Source organism: Ovis aries, chromosome 8 (genome assembly GCF_016772045.2).
Source record: "Ovis aries strain OAR_USU_Benz2616 breed Rambouillet chromosome 8, ARS-UI_Ramb_v3.0, whole genome shotgun sequence".
Lineage (NCBI taxonomy): Eukaryota > Metazoa > Chordata > Mammalia > Artiodactyla > Bovidae > Ovis > Ovis aries.
The window spans coordinates 52878029-52904853 of NC_056061.1; the positions used below are offsets into that span (position 1 = coordinate 52878029).

At 39.4% G+C, this 26825-nt stretch overlaps 1 protein-coding gene across 3 annotated transcripts in view; it reads right to left on the reverse strand.

The window, feature by feature from the left end:
* Positions 1-26825, reverse strand: part of LOC101117851 (cytochrome b5 reductase 4) — a 118798-nt gene that overhangs the window by 71112 nt on the left and 20861 nt on the right. For all 3 annotated transcript variants that reach the window (XM_060419590.1, XM_042253438.1, XM_027972451.2), the window contains exons 3-4: positions 14986-15086; positions 5840-5921 (exon numbers count right to left, since the gene is read on the reverse strand). In XM_060419590.1, the coding sequence (XP_060275573.1) occupies positions 5840-5921; positions 14986-15086 (183 nt within the window). The remainder of the gene's footprint in view (positions 1-5839; positions 5922-14985; positions 15087-26825) is intronic.

Below are 26825 nucleotides of genomic sequence, written 5' to 3' on the forward strand. Positions count from 1 at the left end.
TGCTGTATGTCTAATCGCTCACTATTCATGTTATGCACTTTTTTATTTCACCAGCTCGATTTTTCATTTCCAAAGCTTCTATTTTTTTAAATTCTACACAATTACTAGTCTCCTTCTTTACTATGTTATGAATTTATTCTTATTTTCCTAACCACATCAAACAAAATTATTTATTCTGTATATAAATAATAAAGTTCAAGGAGTGAAATTCTGTCTTTATTTCTGCTGACTTGTTTCCTCAAGCGTTGTTTAATTTTTCACCGTACACTAATAACTGCTGCTCTATACCTGTGGGAATTTTGAGGGTTTTAGATTGAAAGTTTTTCCACTAAAAAGGTATCTATAAATCTGCCAAGCAGCCTGGGAAACCAGTAATGGGAGACCATTTTACTTCCGGTTTGAGGTTTCTAGGACTACATAGGTGGTATATATTTGAATTCCCAACTCATATATGGGTAAGACTGTGGCTACAAATTCTCAAAGGAAACTTCTCTTTCCTCTCCCCCATCACCTCATAAACAAGGTCAAGGCAGACTATCCTGACATCCCCCTTTGTTGTTGGATAGATTTTTCCGTTAAGCATTCTCATTTCACTGATTATACAGACTTCAGGAGCCAAGCCACAGGCAGGGATCTCAGTTCTAATTCCTTCCCTTTACCGACCCAAGATCTGATCTTTCTTTTCCTATGTGACCATTAAAATTCCTGTGTGGCTCTAAGTTCGAGTATCTGATAAGTGTTTTCTGAAAGTGAAGGTATGAGAACTAGCTTATCACTTTGAATTGCTCCTTCTAACTACTTTTTTCCCCTTAACCTGGCAATTTCCCTGTGGAATCTGCTCATTTTAAACAGAGTCTGCTGTATTTGGTGAAACATTTTGAAGGTTCTCTGTCTTTCATTTCCAGGCAGGCAGGAAGGAAATCTTAAGAGTCCTTTCATTTGTTTCATGCCTATGACACAGAAGCCTAAGGAGCTGGGAGACTTTCTGACCACCCTGAAAGGTATTACAGAGAAGCGTGTGATCTTTAGTATCAGACTGTGTAAACAAGACATGTAATATTTAGGGTGAAGTGAAGTTAGTCCATTCTGAAGGAGATCAGCCCTGGGATTTCTTTGGAAGGCATGATGCTAAAGCTGAAACTCCAGTACTCTGGCCACCTCATGTGAAGAGTTGACTCATTGGAAAAGACTCTGATGTTGGGAGGGATTGGGGGCAGGAGGAGAAGGGGACGACAGAGGATGAGATGGCTGGATGGTATCACTGACTCGATGGACACAAGTCTGAGTGAACTCCGGGAGTTGGTGATGGACAGGGAGGCCTGGTGTGCTGCAATTCATGGGGTTGCAAAGAGTCGGACACGACTGACTGACTGAACTGAACTGAACTGAAAGTTAGTCACTTAGAAATTTTAGTTAAGAACGTGTTCCCTGCTGGCAGTGATCTGGTGAGCTCTGGAGCAATTAAGAAAAGAAAGGTATTTGTTTACAAAAGTAACCTGGTTTGGAAGAACTGTCGGACACTAAAGTTCAAAGTAATTTGCTTTTGGTGTACTGGCAGACCTGGTTTATTGTGCATTGCTTTATCCACTTTGCAGTTATAGCGTTCCTAAAAAACTGAAGGCTTGTGGCAACCTGGCATAGAGCAGGTCTACTGGGGCCATTTTTCCAAAAGCATTTGCTCATTTCAGGTTTCTGGGTCACATTTTGGTAATTCTGGCAATATTTCAATTTTTTCCATCATTATTATATTTGTTATGGTGATCTGTGATCAGTGATCTGATGTTCAGTTCAGCTCAGTAGTGTCTGACTCTTTGCAACCCCATGAATCGCAGCATGCCAGGCTTCCCTGTCCATCATCATCTCCCAGAGTTCACTCAGACTCACGTCCATCGAGTCCGTGATGCCATCCGGCCATCTCATCCTCAGTTGTCCCCTTCTCCTCCTGCCCCTACCACTGTAATTATTTGGAAGCACCATGAACTGCATACCCACCTAAGACTGCAAATTTAATCCATAAATGTGTTTGATTTGACTGTTCCATGGACTGGCCATTTCCCTCTCTCTTCCTCTCCTTGGGAGTGTTTCTATTCTCTGAGACACAACAATTTGATATTAGGCCCATGAACATAACACTACAATGGCCTTGAAGTGTTCAAGTGAAAGGATGAGTTCCACGACTCTCACTTTAAATCAAAAGCTAGAAATGATTAGGTAGTGAGGAAGGCATGACGAAAGACAAGACAGGCTGAAAGCTAAGTTTTCTATATCAAACAGTTTGGAGATGCACAAGATTCATGCTCTTTTCATGCCTGCTAACACAACATCTAGGCTTCTCTAGTGGCTCAGCGGTAAAGAAAGTGCCTGCCAAGCAAAACACGCAGGTTTGATCCTTGGGACAGGAAGATCCTTTGAGGAAGGCAACCCCCTCCAGCATTCCTGCCTGGAGAATTCCATGGGCAGAGGAGCCTGGTGGGCTAAAGTCCATAGGGTCACTAAAGAGTCAAGATATGAGTGAGTGACTAAACAACAACAACACAACATCCACTCTGTGGCCTGTGGATCAAAGAGTCATTTTGACTTTCAAGTCTTCTTATTTAAGAAATATATTTTATAAGGCTATATAGCTGCCATAGATAGTGAGTCTCCTGATGGATCTTGGCAAAGAAAACTGAAAACCTTCTGGAAAGGAGTAACTATTCTAGATGCCACCAAGACAATTCATGATTCATGGGAAGAGGTCAAAATACAAACTTTCAGAGGAGTTCGGAAGAAGTTCATTCTAACCCTCACAGATAACTCTGAGGGGTTCAAGACTATCGTGGAGTGAGTAACTGCAGATGCGGAGGACATAACAGGAGAACTAGAAGTGAAACCTGAAAATGGGACTGAGTTGCTATAATTTCATCATGAAACTTGATAGATGAGGAGTTGATTCTTTTTTTAAATATAAATTTATTTTAATTGGAGGCTAATTACAATATTGTATTGGTTTTGCCATACATCAACATGAATCTGCCACGGGTGTACACATGTTCCCCATCCTGAACCCCCCTCCCACGTCCCTCCCCATACCATCCCTCTGGGGTCATCCCAGTGCATCAGCTCAGACCATCCTGTATCATGCATAGAACTTGGACTGGAGATTTGTTTCATATTTGATATTATATATGTTTCAATGCCATTCACTCAAATCATCCCACCTTCGCCCTCTCCCACAGAGTCCAAAAGACTGTTGTATACATTTGTGTCTCTTTTGCTGTCTCGCATACAGGGTTATCGTTACCATCTTTCTAAATTCCATATATATGCATTAGTATACTGTATTGATGTTTTTCTTTCTGGCTTACTTCACTCTGTATAATAGGCTCCAGTTTCAGCCACCTCACTAGAACTGATTCAAATGTATTCTTTTTAATGGCTGAGTAATACTCCATTGTGTGTATGTACCACAGCTTTCTTATCCATTCATCTGCTGACAGATATCTAGGTTGCTTCCATGTCCTGGCTATTATAAACAGTGCTGCAATGAACACTGGGGTACACGTGTCTCTTTCAATTCTGGTTTCCTCAGTGTGTATGCCCAGTGGTGGGATTGCTGGGTCATCTGGCAGTTCTACTCCAGTTTTTAAAGGAATCTCCACACTGTTCTCCAAAGTGGCTGTACTAGTTTGCATTCCCACCAACAGTGTAAGAGCGTTCCCTTTTCTCCACACCCACAAAATGTGGTTTCCTGAGATGGAACCTACTCCCAGTCCAGATGCTGTGAACATTGTTGAAATGACAACAAAGGATTTAGAATATTACATAAACTCAGTTGATAAAGTAGCAGCAGCAGTATTTGAGGGGACTGACTGATTTTGAAAGAAGTTCTACTGTGGGTAAAATGCTATCAATCAATGTGGCAAATTCCATTGTGGTTTTATCTTAAGAAACTCCACAGCTGCCCCCAACTCCAGGAATCAACCACCACCCTGATAAGTTAGCAGTCATCAAAATCAAGGCAAGACACTCCACCAGCAAAAAGATTACAACTTGCTGAAGGTTCAGATGATGGTTAGCTTTTTTTTCAGTAATAAAGCTGTAGGGAAAGAGCAAATTAGCCAGGATGGCATGGTCAGGCTCTCTCGCCCCAAGGCCTCTTACTCTTGCCCTGCGTTTTGTAAATAATGATTATGTAATAGCTGAGATCACTTTTAGCCCTGCACATGAGGTGTTCCCTTGGTCACGGGCTACGTTGTGTGGCATGCCTGTATGAGTTTCACCATGAAAGCCCTGGCTGATGCAGCACTGAGGCTACACTGGAATGACATCATGATTATGTTATATGAGGTTATGTTATGGTTCTCTTATGGCTATGTTATGGTTATGTTGTGGCTGCTGCTATGGCTGCCGCATCAGCCAGGAAAGAGGTTGTGTTATGGCTGCTGTTCCAGCCAGGAGAGAATAAACGTGTCTGCACTTCTTATGGCGCCTCAAATCTCCTTCCAGCCTTGTAGCTTTTGCCTTGCCTACCCTGGGTTCAGCAAACAGTGCAAACAGTATGAACAGAAGACAACTGGCCTCACGAACAGGATGAGCAATACAGAAGTGTTTTTCAATTAAGGTATGTACATTGTTTTTGCAGACATACTGCTATTGCATACTTAAAAGACTATAGTAGAGGGTAAATATAACTTTTATATGTACTGGGAAACCAAAAAACTCATGTGACTTCCTTTACTGTGGTATCTGCTTTACTGTGGAGGTCTGCAACTCAACTTGCAATACTTCTGAAGTCTGCCTAGATACGTGTAATGCTTATTTGTTTTGTAGTAGTATTAGTAGAAAGAAAAAAGCCTTTCTGCGTATCTGTTACACTGCTATCATGCTGATTTACTCATATGAATTATTAGCCCTATCAGTCTTTGCATAGATTAAAAAAAAACTTGAGGCTCAGTGATAGAAAGAGCTATCTTTATGGCACCATCAACAGGCCATGGAACAAGGGTTCAAATCTAGGTAAGTTGACACAGCCAAAGGAGGCCTCTATCAATAAAGCCTGGAAATACAAAACTCACTTAACTACATAAATAGTAGCAGAGTCAGGTCATACAAGCCAATTTACTCCTACTTTGGATGTCAAAATCAAGAGTTGTTCAAAATAAATGACTCCATTCCATCCACAGTAAAGGACTCATGCAAAGTGCTTCTGCCACTCTTACCGCATGTTGAAACTTTGCAAAGGGCACTATTCTAAAAGAAGCTTAGGAGTAAAGAGATGCTCTCCAACACTGTGCTGATTGCAGAGTGGCAGTTGTCAAGGTAAGGGCAAGAAACGGGTTTTTCAAAAAAGTACTTTAAAATCAGAATATGGGTTGTCTATGATAAATAGTCAAGGAATGGGAGATAAAGATGGGAAGGAAAATTTCACTGTATAACTTTTTATATTTTCTGATTTTTGAGTCATGGGAATACAATTACATATTCAAACAATTACACTCTAGGAAACTAGTCTAAAAGTCAACTCTAATCAAGTGTTTAAGCTCCTGTATGTAACGAGACTGGTTACATAGAGTCTTGTAACAAAAGACTAACAAAAACCAAGTAAACAAAGTCCTTTCACTTCAATTATGTTTATTCCCCACACTATGGAAAGTTCTCTCAAGACAGTCAAATTTTTCAGGTAAAGTCACTGTTTCATTCTAAATAACTAAAGAAAAGCCTTTATAGTGGCTGGACTAGGAGGCCAGTGAAATGAGAATGATTTAGTGATTTATTTAAATCTATTTACTGAAATCCCTCTAAAAGATAGTACACCTGTGTCAAACACCAATGCCAGTTTAGTCCTGGATCCACGTACCTTTAGGAAGAGCAGGTTTCATGGCCATCCTGCCCACCAGGCATTCTTTCAGCATGGATTCATAGTTGACCCAACGATGAACCTACCGTGGGAGAAAAGTAACATAAAAGCAACATGACTCCAACTCCATGAGATGCTACCATTTCCTTCTGATCAAAACTAGACATTCTTACACTGCTCTGAAAAACTAAAAAGCAGATTCAATTAGTCAACAAGGGAGGGACAGAATGAGAGCATATGCAGGGACAGTTTAGAAAAATGTTCTCCAAGTGTCGTCTATAGACCTCTGGAGAATCCCAATGCCCAGATACCCATGAGGTCTTGACTAGTGTCAATATTGGGTTGGTTAAAATGTTCATTTGGGTTTTTCCATAATGTCTTATGGGGAAACCTAAATGAACTTTTTGGCCAATTCAGTAACACCAAGATGTTATTTACCTTTTTCACTGTGTTGACATTTGCAACGGTTTTTAAAAAAGCAATGTGGGTAAAACTGCATCTTAGCACATAGCAAGGCAATGGCCTCAATCATGATATTCTTCACCACCACAGACCATGGGGATGGAGGGAATTGATTTCATTTGAGAATATCCTTCCATAATTAGAAAAAAAAAAACAAACAAAACAACTTTCTTAAACCTGAACCCTTGGTTTCAGGACCTTTTTTATATGCTGTGTGACAAATGGGAAGTTCTCAAAAATACTTATGCTGCTAAGTAAGATGGTTTCCCTGAGGAAAAACATTTAGGCAATTGTTTGATTTGCATATCAAACTGTGTTTTTTCTTGAAAGGCTGTTTATAAGGAAAAGAAAATGAATGACCTATACACTAGTTACTTGGACTTGGGTATCTGATAGACATTTTCTTCAAAATGAACAAAGTGAGATTTTCACCTCAAGGAAAACAACTAACAGTATTTGTTGCCAGACTTAAAAATGGGAATTACATTTAAACAACCTTTCTGGAGGACACCTTCTCAATATACACTAAAAATCTTAAAATATGCAACTCTTCTATTTAGTAATTCAGGAATTTACCTGGGAAAATATTTACATATACAGAAAGATCCAGGCACCAAGATACTCATCATAGCACTATTTATATTAGCAAAATTTTGGGAACAACCTAAAAGACCAATTGTAAAAGATCATAACAGAAAATCATAATATATTATTCAATAAATGCTATATAATAATTAAAATAATCAGGTCAAATAATACTGTCATCAGAATCTTTATGTACGTTTCCTGAATATATAAATTTACACTAAAATAGAAAATATGTAAAAAATATATACATAATTATAAATGGACAATCACTAATAGAAATTGAAATTTTATTTACTAAATATTTATGGAGTATCCAGTTATGTGTAAAGTACCACCTCTGGGGCTATATAGAATTTTAACAGGTAGAATAAGGAGAAAGATATTCAAAGCAGCAAAGGTACAGAGTTTGTCAAAGCTAACGATTCACTCAAAGCACTTCACTTTGCTCAAAGCAAGGCGCATGTTGAGAATATTTACTTGGTACATTATTTTTAGGCCCTCAAAAGCCAGAGTAATGACCTTAAATGTACTATATTGTGTGAAATGGATATCTCCTGCCACATTAATAAACAAGGATGAAAAAGCCATCAGGGACTTCAGGCCTTCAAATGTGAATTTCTGAGCCTGGTGGGCCCCCAAGAGGGAGAACAATGCCTGCAATGAAACAGCTGTTAGCTCAGGAACTTAAGGGTGTCACAGTCATCAGCCATTATATCCCTCCCATGTAAGCCAGTAAGCCCTAGCTCAGTTCAGTTCAGTTCAGTCACTGAGTTGTGTCCGACTCTTTGCAACCGCATGAATTGCAGCACGCCAGGCCTCCCTGTCCATCACCGACTCAGGAAGTTCACTCAAACTCACATCCATTGAGTAGATGATGCCATCCAGCCACCTCATTCTCTGTCGTCCCTTTTCCCTCCTGCCCCCAATCCCTCCCAGCATCAGAGTCTTCCAATGACTCAACTCTTCACGTGAGGTGGCCAAAGCATTGGAGTTTCAGCTTTAGCATCATTCCTTCCAAAAAACACCCAGGACTGATCTCCTTTAGAATGGACTGGCTGGATCTCCTTCCAGTCCAAAGGACTCTCAAGAGTCTTCTCCAACATCACAGTTCAAAAGCATCAGTTCTTTGGTGCTCAGCTTTCTTCACAGTCCAACTCTCACATCCATACATGACCACTGGAAAAACCATAGCCTTGACTAGATGGACCTTTGTTGGCAAAGTAATGTCGCTGCTTTTCAATATGCTGTCTAGGTTGGTCATAACGTTCCTTCCAAGGAGTAAGCGTCTTTTAATTTCATGGCTGCAATCACCATCTGCAGTGATTTTGGAGCCCAAAAACACAAAAGTCGGACACTGTTTCCACCGTTTCCCCATCTAGTTCCCATGAAGTGATGGGACCGGATGCCATGATCTTCGTTTTCCGAATGTTGAGCTTTAGGCCAACTTTTTCACTCTCCTCTCACTTTCATCAAGAGGCTTTTAGTTCCTCTTCACTTTCTGCCATAAGGGTGGTGTCATCTGCATATCTGAGGTGATTGATATTTCTCCCGGCAATCTTGATTCCAGCTTGTGGTTCTTCCAGCCCAGCGTTTCTCATGATGTACTCTGCATAGAAGTTTAATAAGCAGGGTGACAACATACAGCCTTGACGTACTCCTTTTCCTATTTGGAACCAGTCTCTTGTTCCATGTCCAGTTCTAACTGTTGCTTCCTGACCTGCATATAGGTTTCTCAAGAGGCAGGTCAGGTGGTCTGGTATTCCCATCTCTTTCAGAATTTTCCGCAGTTTATTGTGATCCACACAGTCAAAGGCTTTGGCATAGTCAATAAAGCAGAAATACATGTTTTTCTGGAACTCTCTTGCTTTTTCCATAATCCAGTGGATGTTGGCAATTTGATCTCTGGTTCCTCTCTCTGCCTTTTCTAAAACCAGGTTGAACATCTGGAAGTTCATGATTCATGTATTGCTGAAGCCCGCCTTGGAGAATTTTGAGCATTACTTTACTAGCACGTGAGATGAGTGCAATTGTGCGGTAGTTTGAGCATTCTTTGGCATTGTCTTTCTTTGGGATTGGAATGAAAACTGACCTTTTGTAGTCCTGTGGCCACTGCTGAGTTTTCCAAATTTGCTGGCATACTGAGTGCAGCACTTTCACAGCATCATCTTTTAGGATTTGAAATAGCTCCACTGGGATTCCATCACCTCCACTAGCTTTGTTCATAGTGATGCTCCCTTAGGCCCACTTGACTTCACATTCCAGGATATCTGGCTCTAGAAGAGTGATCACACCATCATGATTATCCGGGTCGTGAAGATCTTTTTGCACAGTTCTTCTGTGTATTCTTACCACCTCTTCTTAATATCTTCTGCTTCTGTTAGGGCCATACCATTTTTGTCCTTTATTGAGCCCATCTTTGCACGAAATGTTCCCTTGGTATCTCTAATTTTCTTGAAGAGATCTCTAGTCTTTCCCATTCTGTTCTTTTCCTCTATTTCTTTGCATTGATCACTGAAGAAGGCTTTCTTATCTCTTCTTGCTATTCTTTGGAGCTCTGCATTCAGATGCTTCTATCTTTCCTTTTCTCCTTTGCTTTTCACTTCTCTTCTTTTCACAGCTATTTGTAAGGCCTCCCCAGACAGCCATTTTGCTTTTTTGCATTTATTTTCCATGGGGATGTTGTTGATCCCTGTCTCCTGTACAATGTCACAAACCTCTGTCCATAGTTCATCAGGCACTCTGACAATCAGATCTAGTCCCTTAAATCTATTTCTCACTTCCACTGTATAATCATAAGGGATATTTGATTTAGGTCATACCTGAGTGGTCTAGTAGTTTTCCCTACTTTCTTCAATTTAAGTCTGAATTTGGCAATAAGGAGTTAATGATCTGAGCCACAGTCAGCTCCCACTCTTGTTTTTGCTGACTGTATAGGGCTTCTCCATCTTTGGCTGCAAAGAATACAATCAATCTGATTTCGGTGTTTACTATCTGGTGATGTCCATGTGCAGAGTCTTCTCTTGTGTTGTTGGAAGAGGGTGTTTGCTATGACCAGTGTGTTCTCTTGGCAAAACTCGATTAGCCTTTGCCGTGCTTCATTCCATATTCCAAGGCCAAATTTGCCTGTTACCCCAGGTGTTTCTTGACTTCCTAATTTTACATTCCAGTCCCCTATAATGATAAGGTCATCGTTTTTGTGTGTTAGTTCTAAAAGGGAATTAAAAAAGGAGAATACTTCCTATCAGGCTACAGCCACTCTCTACAGATGAGGGATAGGGTGTGTAAAAACAGATGGGCGCAGGATGCTGGCCCTAGATAGCTAAGAAACACTTCATTGAAAGAAATTATTTCAGTAAACCCTGAAGCTAGTGTCTTCCATGTTGCTCAGTTGTGTCCAGCTCTTTGTGACCCCAGGGACTGCAGCACACCAGGACTCCCTGTTCTTCATTATCTCCTGGAGCTTGCTCAGTCATTTCCATCCAGTCGTTGATGCCATCCAACCATCTCATCCTCTGTCACTCCCATCTCCTCCTGCCTTCAATCTTTCCCACCATCAGGGTCTTTTCCAATGAGTCAGTTCTTTGCATCAGGTGCCCAAAGTACTAGAACTTCAGCCTCAGCATCAGTCCTTCCAATGAATATTCAGGATTGACTGGTTTGATCTCCTTGCAGTCCAAGGGACTCTCAAGAGTCTTCTCTAACCCCACAGTTCCAAAGCATCAATTCTTTGGCGTTCAGCCTTCTTTATGGTCCAACTGTCACATCCATACATGACTACTGGAAAAACCATAGCTTTGACTACATGGACCTTTGTCAGCAAAGTAATGTCTCTGCTTTTTAATACACTGTCTACGTTGGTCACAGCTTGTCTTCCAAGAACAAGTGTCTTTTAATTTTGTGTCTGCATTCACGATCTGTAGTGATCTGGAGTCCAAGGAAATAAAGTCTGTCATTGTCCCATATACAGAATAGTGCTAAATTTCTTAGTTTGAGATATCTGTCTTTCCTTAATTTACAATAATCTTTCATGTTCAGACTATCTGCCCCCTTTGCTGCACACTTCTATAAAATCTGACTCCTTCCCTGCCTCCTTGGAGCAATTTCCCAGAGCTACTTGAGATGCTGCCTCCGGGAATGAAGTCCTAAGAACTCTTACTTTTCAGGTTGTGACTATTTTTTAGTCAACAACTGCCAATGGTGAGCCTCCGAGAGCTGTAGAGCAAGGTTCTAAGACAACTGTCTCTGAGAATACTACTTTAGTTGTCTTGTTATCTAAACGGTACTGAAGGTAAAGGTATCAGGACAGTATTCAAATACTAGGGTGAGAGAGGGTGATGATGACCTGACTAGAGGCACTATGGAAAGAGAAAAGGTACAATATTTAAAGACAGAATCACAGAATTTCACCAGAAATTGGATATTGGGGCACATTTGTTACCAAGAGTGTTGCCCCAGAATCTTAACACTGCTCATCCCTCATGTGGAAACTAACTACCTTTATCTGAGTTTCCGGCCCAATTATAAAAGGATGAAGCTGCTCCTAAAGAACTTTCTAAAGAATCGGTTATAACCAACTAGGCCCAAATGGCTGAAGACCTGCTGACCTCCAGTGGACTGAGTCCTCTTTATACATTCACTGTAATACATTAGCACGCTAAGGCACATATCCCCCAGTGCCACAACAGCTGACAACTGCCATGACAACAACTAGAAGCACCCCAAAAAGGACTGAAAACGAGCATTGCCTCAGGGCTGGATCCAAGCCACACCCTGTTTCAGAAAAGTCATTACTATTCCTCCCACTCTTTACCGAATTCCCTCCGTTTTACCTCAACCTTCTATACATATGGTGTCTCAGTCTGAGCAGGGTCAAGAAATTGATCTGAGAACTAGTTCTTGCTTCTCCATCGTTTGACCACTGAATAAAGCTTGTGCTGCTGCAGTCTCAACACTGGTTTTGTCATTGGTTGTACAAATCTGAGCAAAAAAAGAACCTTCCTGGTTCAGACAAGGAGTCTTGGCCTAGGCTAACACTTGGGCACAAGTCCAGGTGACCGATTCAGTAACAAAATGAGAGAAGGCAAAGATTACTCAAGTGGTTTCAAGTTCTCATTTCCAGAAACAGGAAACAGAGAGGGAAAAAAGGGAAGAAGAATATGAGTTGATGTTATCTGAGGGTGCACTAAGCTCAAGTATCAACAGGTTATCACACTGTCCATCCAACAACTGAATATACTAGGCAAGTAATCAGGAATGAGAAAAAAACTAGACAGAAGTCTGACAGTAAAGAGATTACTTAACATTCTTTGTACAACTCAAATACTAGATATTAAAGATACAAGAAGTTTCACTATTGTTTCTAGAATATAAAGTTTCCTTCTGTGGTGAGGAAAAGTCATAAACAAACAAGGGGAATGCAGCAATCTGGTAACTAGCGTGGACAAAGAATGCAGCCTGCCATTTTAATAAACAAGGATCTTGTAGCCATAAAGCAATCAACCATGACAGCTGCCTGCTACGGGGTGCCCTAAGGGGAATTCAGGCTCCTCTGGTGGCTCAGTCAGTGAAGAATCCACGTGAAATACAGGAGACCTGGGTTTGGGAAGATCCCCTGGAGAAGGAGATGGTAGTCAAGTCCAGCACTGCCTGGGGAATGCCATGGACAGAGGAGCCTGGTGGGCTACAGTCCATAGGAATAGCAAGAGACTCAGACATGACTTAGTGACTAAACCATCACCACCCATCAAGGGGAATTCAGGATGGAGAAAAAGAGGATACTGGCTCTAGAGAGTTAAGGTGTATGGCAAAACCAATACAATGTTGTAAAGTAAAAAAAAAAAAAAAAAAAGGAGTAATTGATCTTCTTATACATAGAAAAGGGGCTTCCCTGTGGCTCAGAGGTTAAAGCATCTGCCTCCAATGCAGGAGACCTGGGTTCGATCCCTGGGTCAGGAAGATCCCCTGGAGAAGGAAATGGTAACCCACTCCAGTATTCTTGTCTGGAGAATCCCATGGACCGAGAAGCCTGGTAGGCTATATAGTCCATGGGGTTGCAAAGAGTCGGACATGACTGAGCGACTTCACTTTCACTTTCATACGTAGAAAAACACTAAAATCTTTAACTTGAGAGGTTTTCTCTTTGTGATTAGTAATAATCTTTTGATATTCAATTGATGGTTTTGTTTTTTTTTTCCCCCCAGCAAAAATACCTATAAATCCTGGTTTCTCCCTTACCTCTTTGGGAACAGCTTCTCAAAGCTATCTGACAGACTGCTTCTGATAGTTCACAGTAATGCCCCAAGTGCATTTTGTTTTTCCTTCAGTCAACAAAAGGATTGTAGAACTTGCTAAAGAACTTAACAATATAGTAGTTCTTATGACTTCTCCCCAAACAAGCTTAAATAAGGTCCTTACAACCACATGACACTAAGAAATATAAACAGGACTAGATGTTACTGGAAATTCATCTATGGAAGAGTACATTCAGCAATCAAGAGGTTACAAAAGCCAACTAAAAATTGTCTCTTGCCATCTGCCTCTACAAAGATGAAGTCACTAGCCACTGTAGCCACTGACCTTCAGCATACCCTGAAAGGAATTCAGGGCACAGATCAAGAATGAGACACTCTATGTCCAGGTAAAAACTGGCAAAAAGGGCCTTCAGAGAGTTAGACATTTTCAAGAGAAGATTTTATGAGCCTAAATTCTTACATCTTCTCACACTTAGAAAAGCACTAAAATCACTACGAGTGACATCTGCTCTTTGTGACTAACAGCAAGCCTCTGCCAAAATATAAGCCTGACTACATGTGCCCCACTTCACTAAAAACATATGACCTCTCCCGCAACCCCACTGGAGCAGTTTCTCAGAGCTCTCTGAAATGCCGTCTCCCAGACTACAGCTCTCATTTTGCTACCAATAAAACTTAATCACAATTCTCACATTGGTTTTTTTTTCCCCCCAGTTGACACACAGGAGATGAAAATCTGGTAGATAAATTTTCCTGGCAAATGTTCCCAAACTCTTCTATTTCACTTGCATTGGTAGCAGATAACCAATACCAAATTACAATGGGAATTTACCTTAAGTTAACAAGAAGAGCCTCCCAAGGAGAATCCTAATATCACTGATAAGCAAAAATGACTTTTCTCCAAACCAGTAAAAACATTAATAGCAAATGATATTTGGCTATTTAAGCAGGTGCGTGTAAGTACATTAAAATACAAAACAAATTGTATTTCTGGTAGCCTGGTAAAAAAATAAATCTCCAAATGGATGAGAACATAAGAGGAACAGAAATTAAAGTTCATTTTTTCAGAAGGCAACTCAAAAAATAACTCAACTGGTTCAGAGATCTCAACTGGTAAAGTCCAGTACTACAACATGGTTATTAATCATGGTTATTAAACATGGTTATTAATTAAAGTACAAAATAAAGCTTTCATCAGAGGAAGGCAAATTTCTATTCCTATCAAGATAGTTGTTTAAAGATAACAATTCAGCCAAAGGATAGTAGTTATCACATACTACATAATTTTTAAATAGTATAAGAAATAATCACTTAAATAAATATAAGGGGGGAAAGTGACTCATTTAAATATCTTCTGATATATACAGAATCTCTGCTATCACTCTAGGAAAAATGTTTCCTATTCATTAATGATCTTTCTACATAACATACAGATTGAGTATGACAAAATAGGCTGATTATGTAACAATCCCCAAACAATTAAAGACTAAGAGCCAAGAAGCTAAGTGACTTGTTTTCTCTAACAGTTACTGCCCTCATTAGTCAATCATCACCATGATCAAAACTGATATAAGCTGAGTGAACAGTTGCCAGCAGAGAAGGCAGCAAACACTTACACGTAGACTCTCAGATACAGATTTGAGAGCAACTCTAAAATGTTAGTAAAATAACTCAAAGGCAAATTAAATGAGCAGTTGCTATTTATGAGCAACTTCCCACACTTCAAATTTCAAGCCAACACATCTGAAATTTATGCCACTGTTTTCTTTCTCTCTACCACAGCCACACTACTGAACCTGAGAGTGTGGTCCCACTAGGATAGAATGATCACTTTCAGCACCTTACCTGATCAAAAAGGTCAGTACCATCTGATCCTGCTGCTCTCATAAGTTCATCTTCTCCGCCAGGATGATACTCCATATATGGGCTGACATTATAAACAAAGCCTACATCAAATAAGGAGAAATAATACCCTAAATGAACTTCTTAAAAACTGTATAAAGTAGATGTTTCAATAAATTTTTCCAAATACATCCTACTTAACAAACCATTACTTAGAAGTATCAAGGATATAAAGGGTCTGAGGTTTCACCATACTTGCAAGGCTGCTAGTTTCATGGGTCCTGACGGAAAACACGAGACTCCCAGGTTAGAGACAAAGGATAGCTGAGTACTTACATCAGCAGCAGTAACTAGAAAATTCAGCATCTACGTAAGTTTCCTGAGCCCCAATTCCCAGAGAGCTATGTGAAGAAGGCCAGATAAGCAGCTGTACACTCAACATGCTGCATGATGGAAAAGGAACCTTGAGCACAGGAAGCCCTGAACCTTTTAAAACAGGCAGTAAATACACCTGCCCTTTGTTCTGGAGGGAGGCATGACCTCTGTTTATACTGAACAGTAAACAAATATTTCCTTTGCTCTAGAAGGAAACACTAGCTGTACTACGGAAGGATGATCACCACACAAAAATTTCTGAAAAGGTGGCTAGAACAAGACAGTCAGTGCGTCAGCTTGCAAGATGTGCAAAAGACCTATAAGAGAACTGCCTCCCAACACACACACAAAATCATGAAACACTGAATTTAATATTTTAAAAGTTCTCTCTCCTCTCATCCCTCTCCCCCCACCTCTATCTCTCATATTATCACATCATCCTCTATTGCCCTGGCAGGAGAATCTGATGAAAAAGAATGGAGCTGTCAACATAAATCGATCATCTCAGCAAAGGATGAGAGATGGGGACTGGGTCACTGAGGCACACTCTGTGAAAGCAAGCACAATTCTTTCCTGCACTTGTTCAAGGAACCAAGATTATTGTTTAGATCTTAAGAATTCTTTCATCTTCCCCAAATATTTATTTCATCTGTTCATATATTTAACTATATTTTTGTTAGGGAAACATTGACAGAAACATTCCTGCCATGGCCAGGCAGGATAATAACTGCTTGAGTGTTATCTCACAACATGGAACCCAGAACTGACAAAACTACTGCCAGCTGGAAGAATTCAGGAGAGGGCATAAGGGGGAAGGAGACCCCACCTGCCAACCTTCCAGAAACCCTTGCACTGGAAACCATCTTGACTGAGAGATGCGATCACAGGCACAAGTAAGATGACTAGATAGAGACAACCTGGAAAACTACCCTTACTGTTATAAAACCTGAGACTGCGAGCCAGATGGCAGAGCAGTTCTCCTGGGTCCTCTCACCCTGCTACTCTCCCACCCAGGTTCCCCTTTCCAATGATGTCTTTTGCTCTGTCAGTATGTGTGTCTCCTTGGACGATTCATTCCCAAGTATTAGACAAGAGTCCACTCTTGGACCCTGGAAGGAGTCCACCTTCTGGTAACATTTTTATCTTTTAAGAAGAAGGAAGAATAGGAAGTAACAAATAGAGGAGAAGAGCTCACTGAATAGCCTTCCCAAGGAAATGAACTTCTTTTAATCCTTTATTTGAAAACTAGATAGTAGACAAACCTAGCCTTTCGAGACACCTAAGAGTGCAAGGAGAACAACTGGTTTTCTTATTTCCAGGACTAATCCTTCTTTATGTAATGACTTCCATGAATTTAAATAATCTCAGATAATTTAAGATGTTCATCCTATATAATCACCTTGGAAGGAAAGTAGTTAAATTTCAAACCCAAGAAGGGTACCTGCAGTTTCCCCACCAATATAATTTTGGAAAATAACCAGCCAGTCTGAACTGCTTTATAAAATTACTTAAAGACAATTTAGGCAACAAAGAGAGGTAAATTCACAAAATCTCTCTTTTAGCAATCCTCCAAATAAGTCAGGAAAATGGTGGTGGTGGGGGGAAACTGGTAGAGCATCCTCCTCTCTCCTTCCCCATAAACCTTTCCCAGCCATTTTAGAAGGAATTTTTGCTATTGTTTAATGCTCTGAAGTCCCACAAACCACAAATGTCTGAAGTAATGATTAGGATCAGAGTTATTCCCAATAGGTTTTTAAAGACACAGAATGCATTCCGAACATTCAGAGTTCTAGTGTTTCTCAGGAACATGAAATCTATAACACATGATCATCTAATCTGACGGAACTCCATGTGTTTCAGCAACAGCAGAGAGATGACCAGGCAGCTTAACAGCTGTCCCTGATCAGCACAGAGAGCCTTGTATCTCCCATGTGTTCTTGACTGCCTCCCAGTTCTTTACATCGACCCTCATCCTCTCATAACCTACCCTCCTTTTTGATGGACTCCAGACTTAAAGAACTTCTCATCCCCTTCAAATACACAAAACTAGGAATGCTTATAAAATCCCTCACTGTGTGGAATTAAAGCCCAAGAAATGTTAGATCCAACCACATTTGGCAGTATTAGTAATTTGCTAATTATGAGACTTTCAAACCTGTCCCAAAATGCGACAGGTGCATCTCCCCTGGTTCAGAGATTCTCTCTTCCCTCTTTTTCTTCTCCCCTCTTATCTCTTTCCATTTTTTTTCCCCCAAAAGCATTTCCTACCAACTAAAACTTAGACCTCTGACTGTGGCAGAAGAAAAACAGTCACAAAGAACCTAGCTTTATGCTTTTCCTCCATGCTTTACTGTATTCTATTTACACCACGGGCTTCCTAGCTGGCTCAGCAGTACAGAATCTGCCTGCCACTGCAGGCAGTGCAAGAGACTTGGGTTCAATCCCTGGGTCAGGAAGATCCCCTAGAGGAGTAAATGGCAACCCACTCCAGTATTTTTGCCTGAAAAATCCCATGGACAGAAGAGCCAGGCAGGCCATAGTCCATAGGGTTGCCAAGAGTCAGACATGACTTAGCAACTAAACAACAATAAATCTGCACCCTGCATGACTTTTAAACAGCACTTTTTAAAGTGCAAGATTCATCTCCCATGAGTTCTTACCACTTTACTTTTAGAATTTTGCAACTTTCTAAATTTTAAAATGATGTAACTTCTTTCTAAAGCTCTTTTTTTGTTCAGGTGTGGCAGATTTACACAGCTGACTGCCCTCTAAACATAAATGAATAGTATTAATGGACCCAAAAATACAATCTCATTAATGCTAGGCTACTAATAAATTTTGCAAAACCTAAATCCTAATAACAACATTAAGAACAAGAATGGGTAGGAATGGATTCATGAAACATCAGTCCCAAATGGTGTGAAACTCAGCTGAGACCAAGATCCTCTAGTCATAACCCAACTGGTGCTTTCAGATTATTTACATGGATGACTTTCAGTGGTAGAGGGCGATTTAAGGAGGCTACTTACTGACTTACCTACCTGTCTATCCTCTCCTTTGTGCTGATATTTTATTTTTTGTATTTTGTTTTTGAAACCCCAACCAGGAGTAGATGGCTGACCACTGTGAAGAACAGCAACTTAATTTCACAACATATACACATACCAAATCATAATGTTGTACACCCTAAAGTTATACAATGTTATAGGTCAACTGTATCTCAATGAAGCTAGGGGAGAAAAAAGAGAAAGAGGAGTCACTTACTAAAACTAAATCAGTTCCATTAGGAACATATACTTTAAAAATGCCATAGCAATATTCAGGGGGTACATTTTATAGCTAATTCAGCCTAGCAGAGCTGCAGTGCAATTAAAAGCACACTCAGAAAAACAGCTACACTGACCTCTTTAGGCAATGCACTGGCAGTATCTGTTCTAATATTATCAAACTAAATTATCTTGTTTATGTTATATATCTGGAACTCTGAGCTCTCACGTAAGTTCCTAGAATAAAAACTAGCCACTTCAAAATTATCAAATCAATCACAGAATGACAGTCTTTACAACTTATTGATCAGAGATGTATTAATATGTCTTTTGTTACCTGAAAGTTATTGATGGAGACATTTCAATATCATTTCAGGTATAACCTGAATACTAATGTTGCCATTTTACATGCAAAGAGCTCTTCCATCTTAGCAAACACTGCCTCTGGTTTTCCATGTACATTTAAATTTGTACATTTAAATCTAAACCCCAACTGCTACTGATAAAGACTATGGGCATCTTATCATAATACATTAATCTCAAGCTTGTGTAAGTTTGTGCGTACAAATTTTAAAAAGTGTAACAAAAACATACCAGTTGCCAAACCTAAAGTTACTATGACTAAGCAACTAAAAGTGATCCTGAAGTTCCTAGCAGCTAAGGATAAAAGAGATACTACTTACAGAAGTCTCATGATTTGATCTTAAAAAGTTTTAAAATGGAAACAAAAAAACAGAGACTCATCAGTTCTTTACAGGGGAGACTCCCTTCAAGCTTTTGATACTGATATTGTGAAAAATTATGACTCCCTATATAGGGGTCATGGGCCATATAATACATACCACAATTTAACAAAATGCAGAAACATTCTTCAGAGAGCAATTCTCCCATCCTCCCTGGCCCTGGGTAATCACAAAGGTACTTTCTGTCTCTTTAGACTTACATATTTGGGGCATTTTTACATAAGTGGAATCACATGATATGTCATCTTTTGTGTTTACCTTCTGTCATTTAGTATACTATTTTCAACATTCATCCATGCTGCTGCAGGTATCAGTACTTCATTCCTTTTTATGGCTGAATCATAGTCCATGTATGGATGGATCACATTTTATTTATCCACCCATCAGCTCAGGAACACTTGTTTCCACTTTTTAGCTATGATGAATAATGCTGCTATGAACATTTGTGTACATGTCTTTATGTGGACATATATTTGTATTTTTCTTGAGTATATACATTGGATTGAATTTCCTGGGTCATATGGCAATCTATGTTCAACTGCCAGATCATCTTCCATTCTCTGCAGCAATGGGTGAAGTTTACAGTTCCAGAGAGCTCTTTTTTTAATCACTTCTCCAACTCTGGTTAGAGACGAAAAGCCTTTTGCCACCTAGAGAACCTGAATCACACCTCATATCTCAAATAACTGAACTCAGAACTGGAATGCAGCATGCTTCAAACTATTCTTAACCCCTAGCTCTAGATGGCACAGAACAATATAAGACTCAAGTGATATTTTGTATCTATTAATCTATCTCCCAGAGGAGGCTCTCATAACTTTTCAGGTTAGGTAACCATATATGTGAACCCTTTATAGCCCACCATGAGGAGGGAACTGTATCCCCATGGCTCAGGCCACACACTGTAACTAATAATGTTTCATTTTTTCTTTGTTCTATTTTATAAGTCAGGGAGTTTCAAAGTACAGTTGAGGGGTTCCCCCACAGCTCAAGACTCTTTCAGTGGTCCAAGATCAAAACTTTTTCATAGTGATACTAAGATGCTGCCTGCTTTTCTAAAAATCCCATTCTTTCACAAGTGCATAAGATTAAAAACAGAAGGGGCTGTCAGAATATAGTTGTCACCTACAAAGCCAAACATTAAAGATAATTGCCAGCATGTGAAACAATGCCACTTATTTACTATGTTTTGTTTTGGAAAACATAGTTATTTTTCATGAAAATATTATTATTTATGATAATATACAGTGAATTTATTTTTTATTAAATTTAAATATTCTTACAATTTCTAAACATCAATAGATATGAATAACATAAACAAAAGTTCTTTGGGATCCTCAATAATTTTTAAAGGAGTAAAGGGATCTTAAAACCAAAAAGTCTGAGAACTACCACTACTAAGGAAAAGTGTTATTTTTATAATTACATTTTAAAATAATTTTTGTTTTAAAATTCAAAAACAAATGTAACTCCAAAGCCCCACATTACATTCGTCCAACAAAAATTTATTTAATGTTTATCACACATGTACAAAGTATTACGATACTATACTGTGGTATGCCTATGTATTACACTAATCACCACCGTTCATTTTATTGGCTCTAAAATAAATGAAGGAAAAAAGGTGTGTTCACATAGTAAAATATGGCATATTTCATTGTATTCAGTGCAGATCCGTTTTTGCAAGTATTGCGACTACTCTGCCATCTTGTGTTCAGTAAAGAAATGGCACATTATTTTCATTGTATTGTTTTAGAGATAAAATAATGAAACTTTTGAATATGATGTTTATCTATGAAATGAAATGAAACTATACATGATGTTTATCTAGTTTTAACAGTTGCTGAGAGAAGATGCTTAATATACACAACAATGACTGAATTTGAATTTTTCTTTTGATTCTATTAATGTTTGCTACATATACTTTGAATCTGTTATTGGTTATAAACAGAGTTACTAATGACCCTTTCAACACTACAAAATATTTTTATCTCTAGTAATATTCTTTGTCTGGTAATAGTTTTCATCTGATATCAATATAGCCCATCTTATTACAGTTACTGGTTGGTCTTTTTTTGGCCATGCCACATGGCTTTAAGAATCAGAATTCCCTGACTAGGGGGTCAAACCTGGGCCCAGGGAATGAAAGCACCAAGCCCCAACCACTGGACCTTCAAGGAATTCCATATATTTACTTTTTACATAGTATAGTTTCTCCTACACATTTACTTCCAACTCTTGTCTTTTATATTCAAAGCATATCTCTCATTATGTAGTGGGGTCCTAATACACACATACACACAGAAAATCTCTCTTTCATTAAAAATTTACATTTACACTTAATTACTGATGTGACTGAATTTAGAGCTACCTTCTTATTAGCCTCCCTCCCCAGACCCAAGTTTTCTTTCTTTTTCCCTCCAAGTTTTCTGTTTGTGTCTCTAGTCCTCTTTCAGTGACTTCTTTTGGGCTAACCAAATATGTTTTTAGAATTTCATTTTAAGAGACTGTTGTAGGCATTACTTACAATATATATCCTTAAGCTTAACTAGTTTACTTCAGTTAATGTTGTAACCCCTTCACATGTAATATAAGAACCATTTACCACACTCCATTCCTGCCACTTTAAGGAGCTCTACAACACAATGTTATAGTTTTTGCTTGAAAAAATCATGTATATTTTAAAAGATAAGGGGAGAAAAGACTAATCCTTGTTTCCTAACACAGTTACTATCTCCTAAAGATCTGAGTTTCCATCTGGTATCATTACCATTTAACCTGATGAATTTCCTTTAGAGCTCCTTGTAGTATAGGTCTGCTGATACTAAATTCTTAGTTTTTGTTTATCCAAAAGAGTTCATTTTATTTCATCTGTATCCTTAAAGTAGCTTTAATGATACAGAATTTAGAGTTGATGGTTTTTTTTTTTGTTTTTTTTTTAATCTTCAGCAACCTTTTTTATAGGGTCCAGCTGTTTTACTTCTGGTTATTGTCAAGATTTTCTCTTTATCTTTGGTTTTCAGCAGTCTGAATATAATGTGCCCCTATGTGATTTTCTTTGTATTGATCATGTGTGGATTTGCCATGCTTCGCTTCTCTGGTGGCTCAGCTGGTCAAGAATCCGCATGCAACGTGGGAGATCTGGGTTCAACCCCTGGGTTGGGAAGATTCCCCTGGAGAAGGGAAAGGCTACCCACTCCAGTATTCTGGCCTGGAGAATTCCATGGACTGTACAGTCTTCGGGGTCAAAATGAACAAGACTGAGCAATTTTCACTTTCTTTCATTTTGAATTGATAATTTTAGGCCTTTCACCAATTTTGACCAAAATTTCTTTAAATACTTTTCTGTACCATTCTCCTATTCCTCTCCTTCTGGAATTGCCAATAAACATACATTAGACATTTTTATTTTATCTCAGAGGTCCCTGAGCCTCCATTCATTTTACTCTGGGTCATTTTCCTCTCTGTTCTACAGACTGGATAATTCCTATTAATCTATCTGCAAGTTCACTAAGCTTCCTTTTGTTAGTTCCAATCTGCTATTAAGCCTATTTGGTAATATGTTTTATTTCATATATAGCATTTCTCAGGTCTACATTCCCATTTTTGATAGTCTATTTGTTCATTATGAAAAATGATGAGACTTTCTGAGATTTCATATTTGTTCATTTATTATATAATCTATGTTTCTCTACTTCCTTGAGTATTGTCATAATAGGTACTTTACAATCCTTGTGAACTAAATTCAACATATGGGTCACCTCAGGGTCAATCTCAAAGAGTTGTCTTTTCCCTTGACCATGTCTAGAAACTCTGCATTATATTCTGGTCATTGTAAATAATATGTTGTAGGAAATCTGGATTCTGTCACATTCCTCCAAAGATTATTGCCTATTTTAATAGGCATTTAACTTGACTGGAGTCAAACTCCAAACTCTTGTTTCCCCTGTAGGGGAATGAAAACTAAAACCTCTGTTCAATCCTTTTAGCCTTAGTTAGGCTGCCCAGAGTTTGTCCATATGCAAGATTTAGACAGCTTATACTCCTCTCTGGATCACTTTTTCTGTATTTTCTTCCTTATTTTTCAGTTAGTACAAAGGCTCCAAATTGTGTCATCTTTAAGCCAGCCAAATTCTGGATTCTGTTACATTCCTCCAAAGGTTATTGACTATTTCAGCAGGCATTTAACTTGACTGGAGTCAAACTCCAAACTCTTCAAGCCAAGACTGGGGGTCTACATCTAAATTTCAGTCACCCTTCACAATACCAAACTGGGCATGACCTCAAGTTAAATGCCATAGGAAATGGCAATTCACCTGGTGATAATTCCTTCTTACAAGTACAGATGAATCTTACCCTCTAGTTTCTGTCTGCTTTTGGCTGCTCACCTGTGTTTTTTAATAGCTTTTTTTTTTTTTAATATGTTGTACTGAGTTTATCGTTGGTATTTGCAGTACTGTTAGCCCAAAAGGAGCTAATCAGCTATAACCAAAAGCAGAACTCAGCACATTATTTTAGAAAGTTAGGCAATTAACTCGCTACTTTCAATCGAGACAAATGGAAAAGAAAGTAATGAAAGACAAATGGATTTTATAATGATTAAGAGGATTAAATCTTTTTGGGGGCCTTGGTATTTAAGAACAATAAACAGAATGTTGGCTTGCAAGGTTTTGGATAATAGAGTATTTTAGGACTTCCAGATTAAAAGCACTCATTTGCCTCTCACACTCCTCAAATCTTTATTTATTCTTTGTAGTCATTAGAAAGATTTGAGGAGTGTGAGAGGCAAATGAGTGCTTTTAATCTGGAAGTCCTAAAATACTCTATTATCCAAAACCTTGCAAGGCACAAAAATTTGAAGAGGAGAAGACAACAATAAAATTTTGGAAGACTGACAAGTAAATGATAAGCAATAATTAACTGAGTGAAGAAAGGTGAAATAAAGCCTACGTGTAATTTGGAGGGGAGCCAGTATGTGCAACAGAACCCCCAAAAGGTGCAGTAATCAGAAACCCCAGGTAGTTCTGAAAGTGAGCATGTAGGATGGTCTACAACTCAATATAAAAAGCAATACGATGCTTAAATCCTCTCCTGCATCTCATACAACCAAGTAACAAGCCCCTCCCTACCTAAATCCATAAGAAGTGAAGGCTTACTCCCTAGGGCAATGAGATACAGCACCCTCAGGGAAACAGCACAGTTAGTGGAGGAGAGGCCTGAACTGAAAACAAGAAGTAAAAGTTCATGTGTCAAAATATTAACAAGATTCACCTCCTACCACCCATCACAGCAGAACATTTGCAGATGATTGGAAAATTGTAGCCTAAAAGAAAAAGACTTAGACAAAGGAGGCTGAGGATCCCTGCCACTGTGCTTAGTTGCTCAGTCCTGTCCGACTCTTTGCGAACCCCATGGACTGTAGCCTGCCAGGCTCCTCTGTCCAAGGGGATTCTCCAGGCAAGAATACTGGAGTGGGTTGCCATGCCCTCCTCCAGGGGATCTTCCCAACCCAAGGATGGAACCCAGGTCTCTCATATTGCAGGTGGATTCTTTAACATCTAAGCCACCAGGGAAGCCCTTCCTGCCACTGCCCCCAGTCAATTGATAAAAAAATGTTCTGCCTGTATACATGGACTTCCATTCAGTTTTCTGGGCCATCACTGTCACCATGAAGGGGCAGAACATTTGACCAAAGCCTCTAAAATTAAAATTATTATCTTGGGACTTCCCTGACGGTCCAATGGTTAAGAATCCACCTTCCAATGCAGGAGATTTTGGGTTCAATCCCTGGTTGGGGAACTAAGATCCCATGTGCCGCAGGGCAATTAAGCCTGTGCACTTCAACTAGAGAAGCCTACATGACACGACGAAACCCAGCATAGCCAAAATACATAAATAAACACACATTTGATAAAAAAAAAATTAGTATCTTAAGTACTTACTGTCAAGTTCTGCTGCACAATTTTTAGGAGGGGGGTGGGGAGACTAGAAATGAGACCAGCACTACCTCAGAGAAATGAGAATCAGGTAGCAACTGTCCTGAATATAACTTAGAAATACAAACTGCACCAAACAACCACAACGATGGCCAGCCCAATTAACAAAAGGGCTAAAATAATCTGGTCTGGATGCCTTAGATTGCTCAGGAAAACTGAAATGGAATGTAATAAAGGTCTCCAGCAATTCAGAAGGTTGACTGGCAAAATTATCAAAGGTCATCTTATGTGACATTACTATGTGACATTATTAGTACTAGGAAAAATAGTCCTAACATTTAACTAAAAGGAAACTGACATGTAAAAGCATTAAAAATTAACTAGCAGTCTGACCAGTCAGTTATACTCTTGAGTATTTTGGGGAAAAAAATCCATAAACTTTTCCTAGAAGGAATAATGACCAAACATGATTAACAACAGTTATCTTTACTAGTCTTAAACTGATTTACAACATACAACAGTATTAAGTAAGGCATCCTATCTCTAAAGGATCAGTTTTCCAAACCCCTCTTCCCTATTCCATGTGACAATTTCCCTCTGTCTGTGCCTCAGGGCTACCAATGACAGTTACCCCAGCGCTGAACTGCCCTGCTATTAAAAAAAAGGCCAACTATGTCCTTATGCTTTGAGTTATTTCCTATTTTCCAAAACAAGCAAGCTACGAAGATTAATTAAGATGTAGTGATGTGGACTTCCCTGGTGGTGCAGTGGTTAGGACTCTAAATTCCACAGGATGACAAGCCCCTTTGAGGAAATGGGACACATGAACCACTTCTCATCACCTTTGACAGAGCACAGCAAAGAGAGATGTTGCTGGGACTTAAGCACTGGTGCTTAAGACACTGCGCTTCCACTGCAGAGGGTGTGGGTTTGATTTCTGGGTGGGGAACTAAGGTCCCACATGCTGTGCAGCATGACCAAAACAGAAAAAAAAAAAAATGTTGCTATAACAACTGAATTTTAACAAACTCTTTTAGGGCCAAGTATGTCAATTTAGAACTCCAAGAGGCCCAGACACAAGGGGATTCTGCACCCACTCAATTCTTTTATCATGGTCCCTGTACCTCATGAGATGATCATGAAAAAGCATGAACACAGCAGATTTGAGAAAGGCCCATAGGTGGTCCAGGTACATAGTTAGTACCTGCTCCAAGACTTGCAGCTAGAGCAGGAGAACCAAGACAAGTTCATCTACATTTGAGGCCTGCAGGAGCACAAGGTGATGATAAACTACTGAGGAAGGAGTAAGCAATTGACCCATGTCACAGATCAACCCTGACAGGTAGCAAAAGCAGTCTGCTGGGTAAGGACAGTAAAGCTTCCCATATGCGAGTCCCTGCACTGATAGCAGACAAAGGTTAGCTGCTGCTGGAAAGAGCAGGAAACATACATCCTCCTTTAGTCTGCACTGAAGTGAGGCAAATGCAAGCCAAACACTGGAAGAGGGACAGAAAGCCCACTCA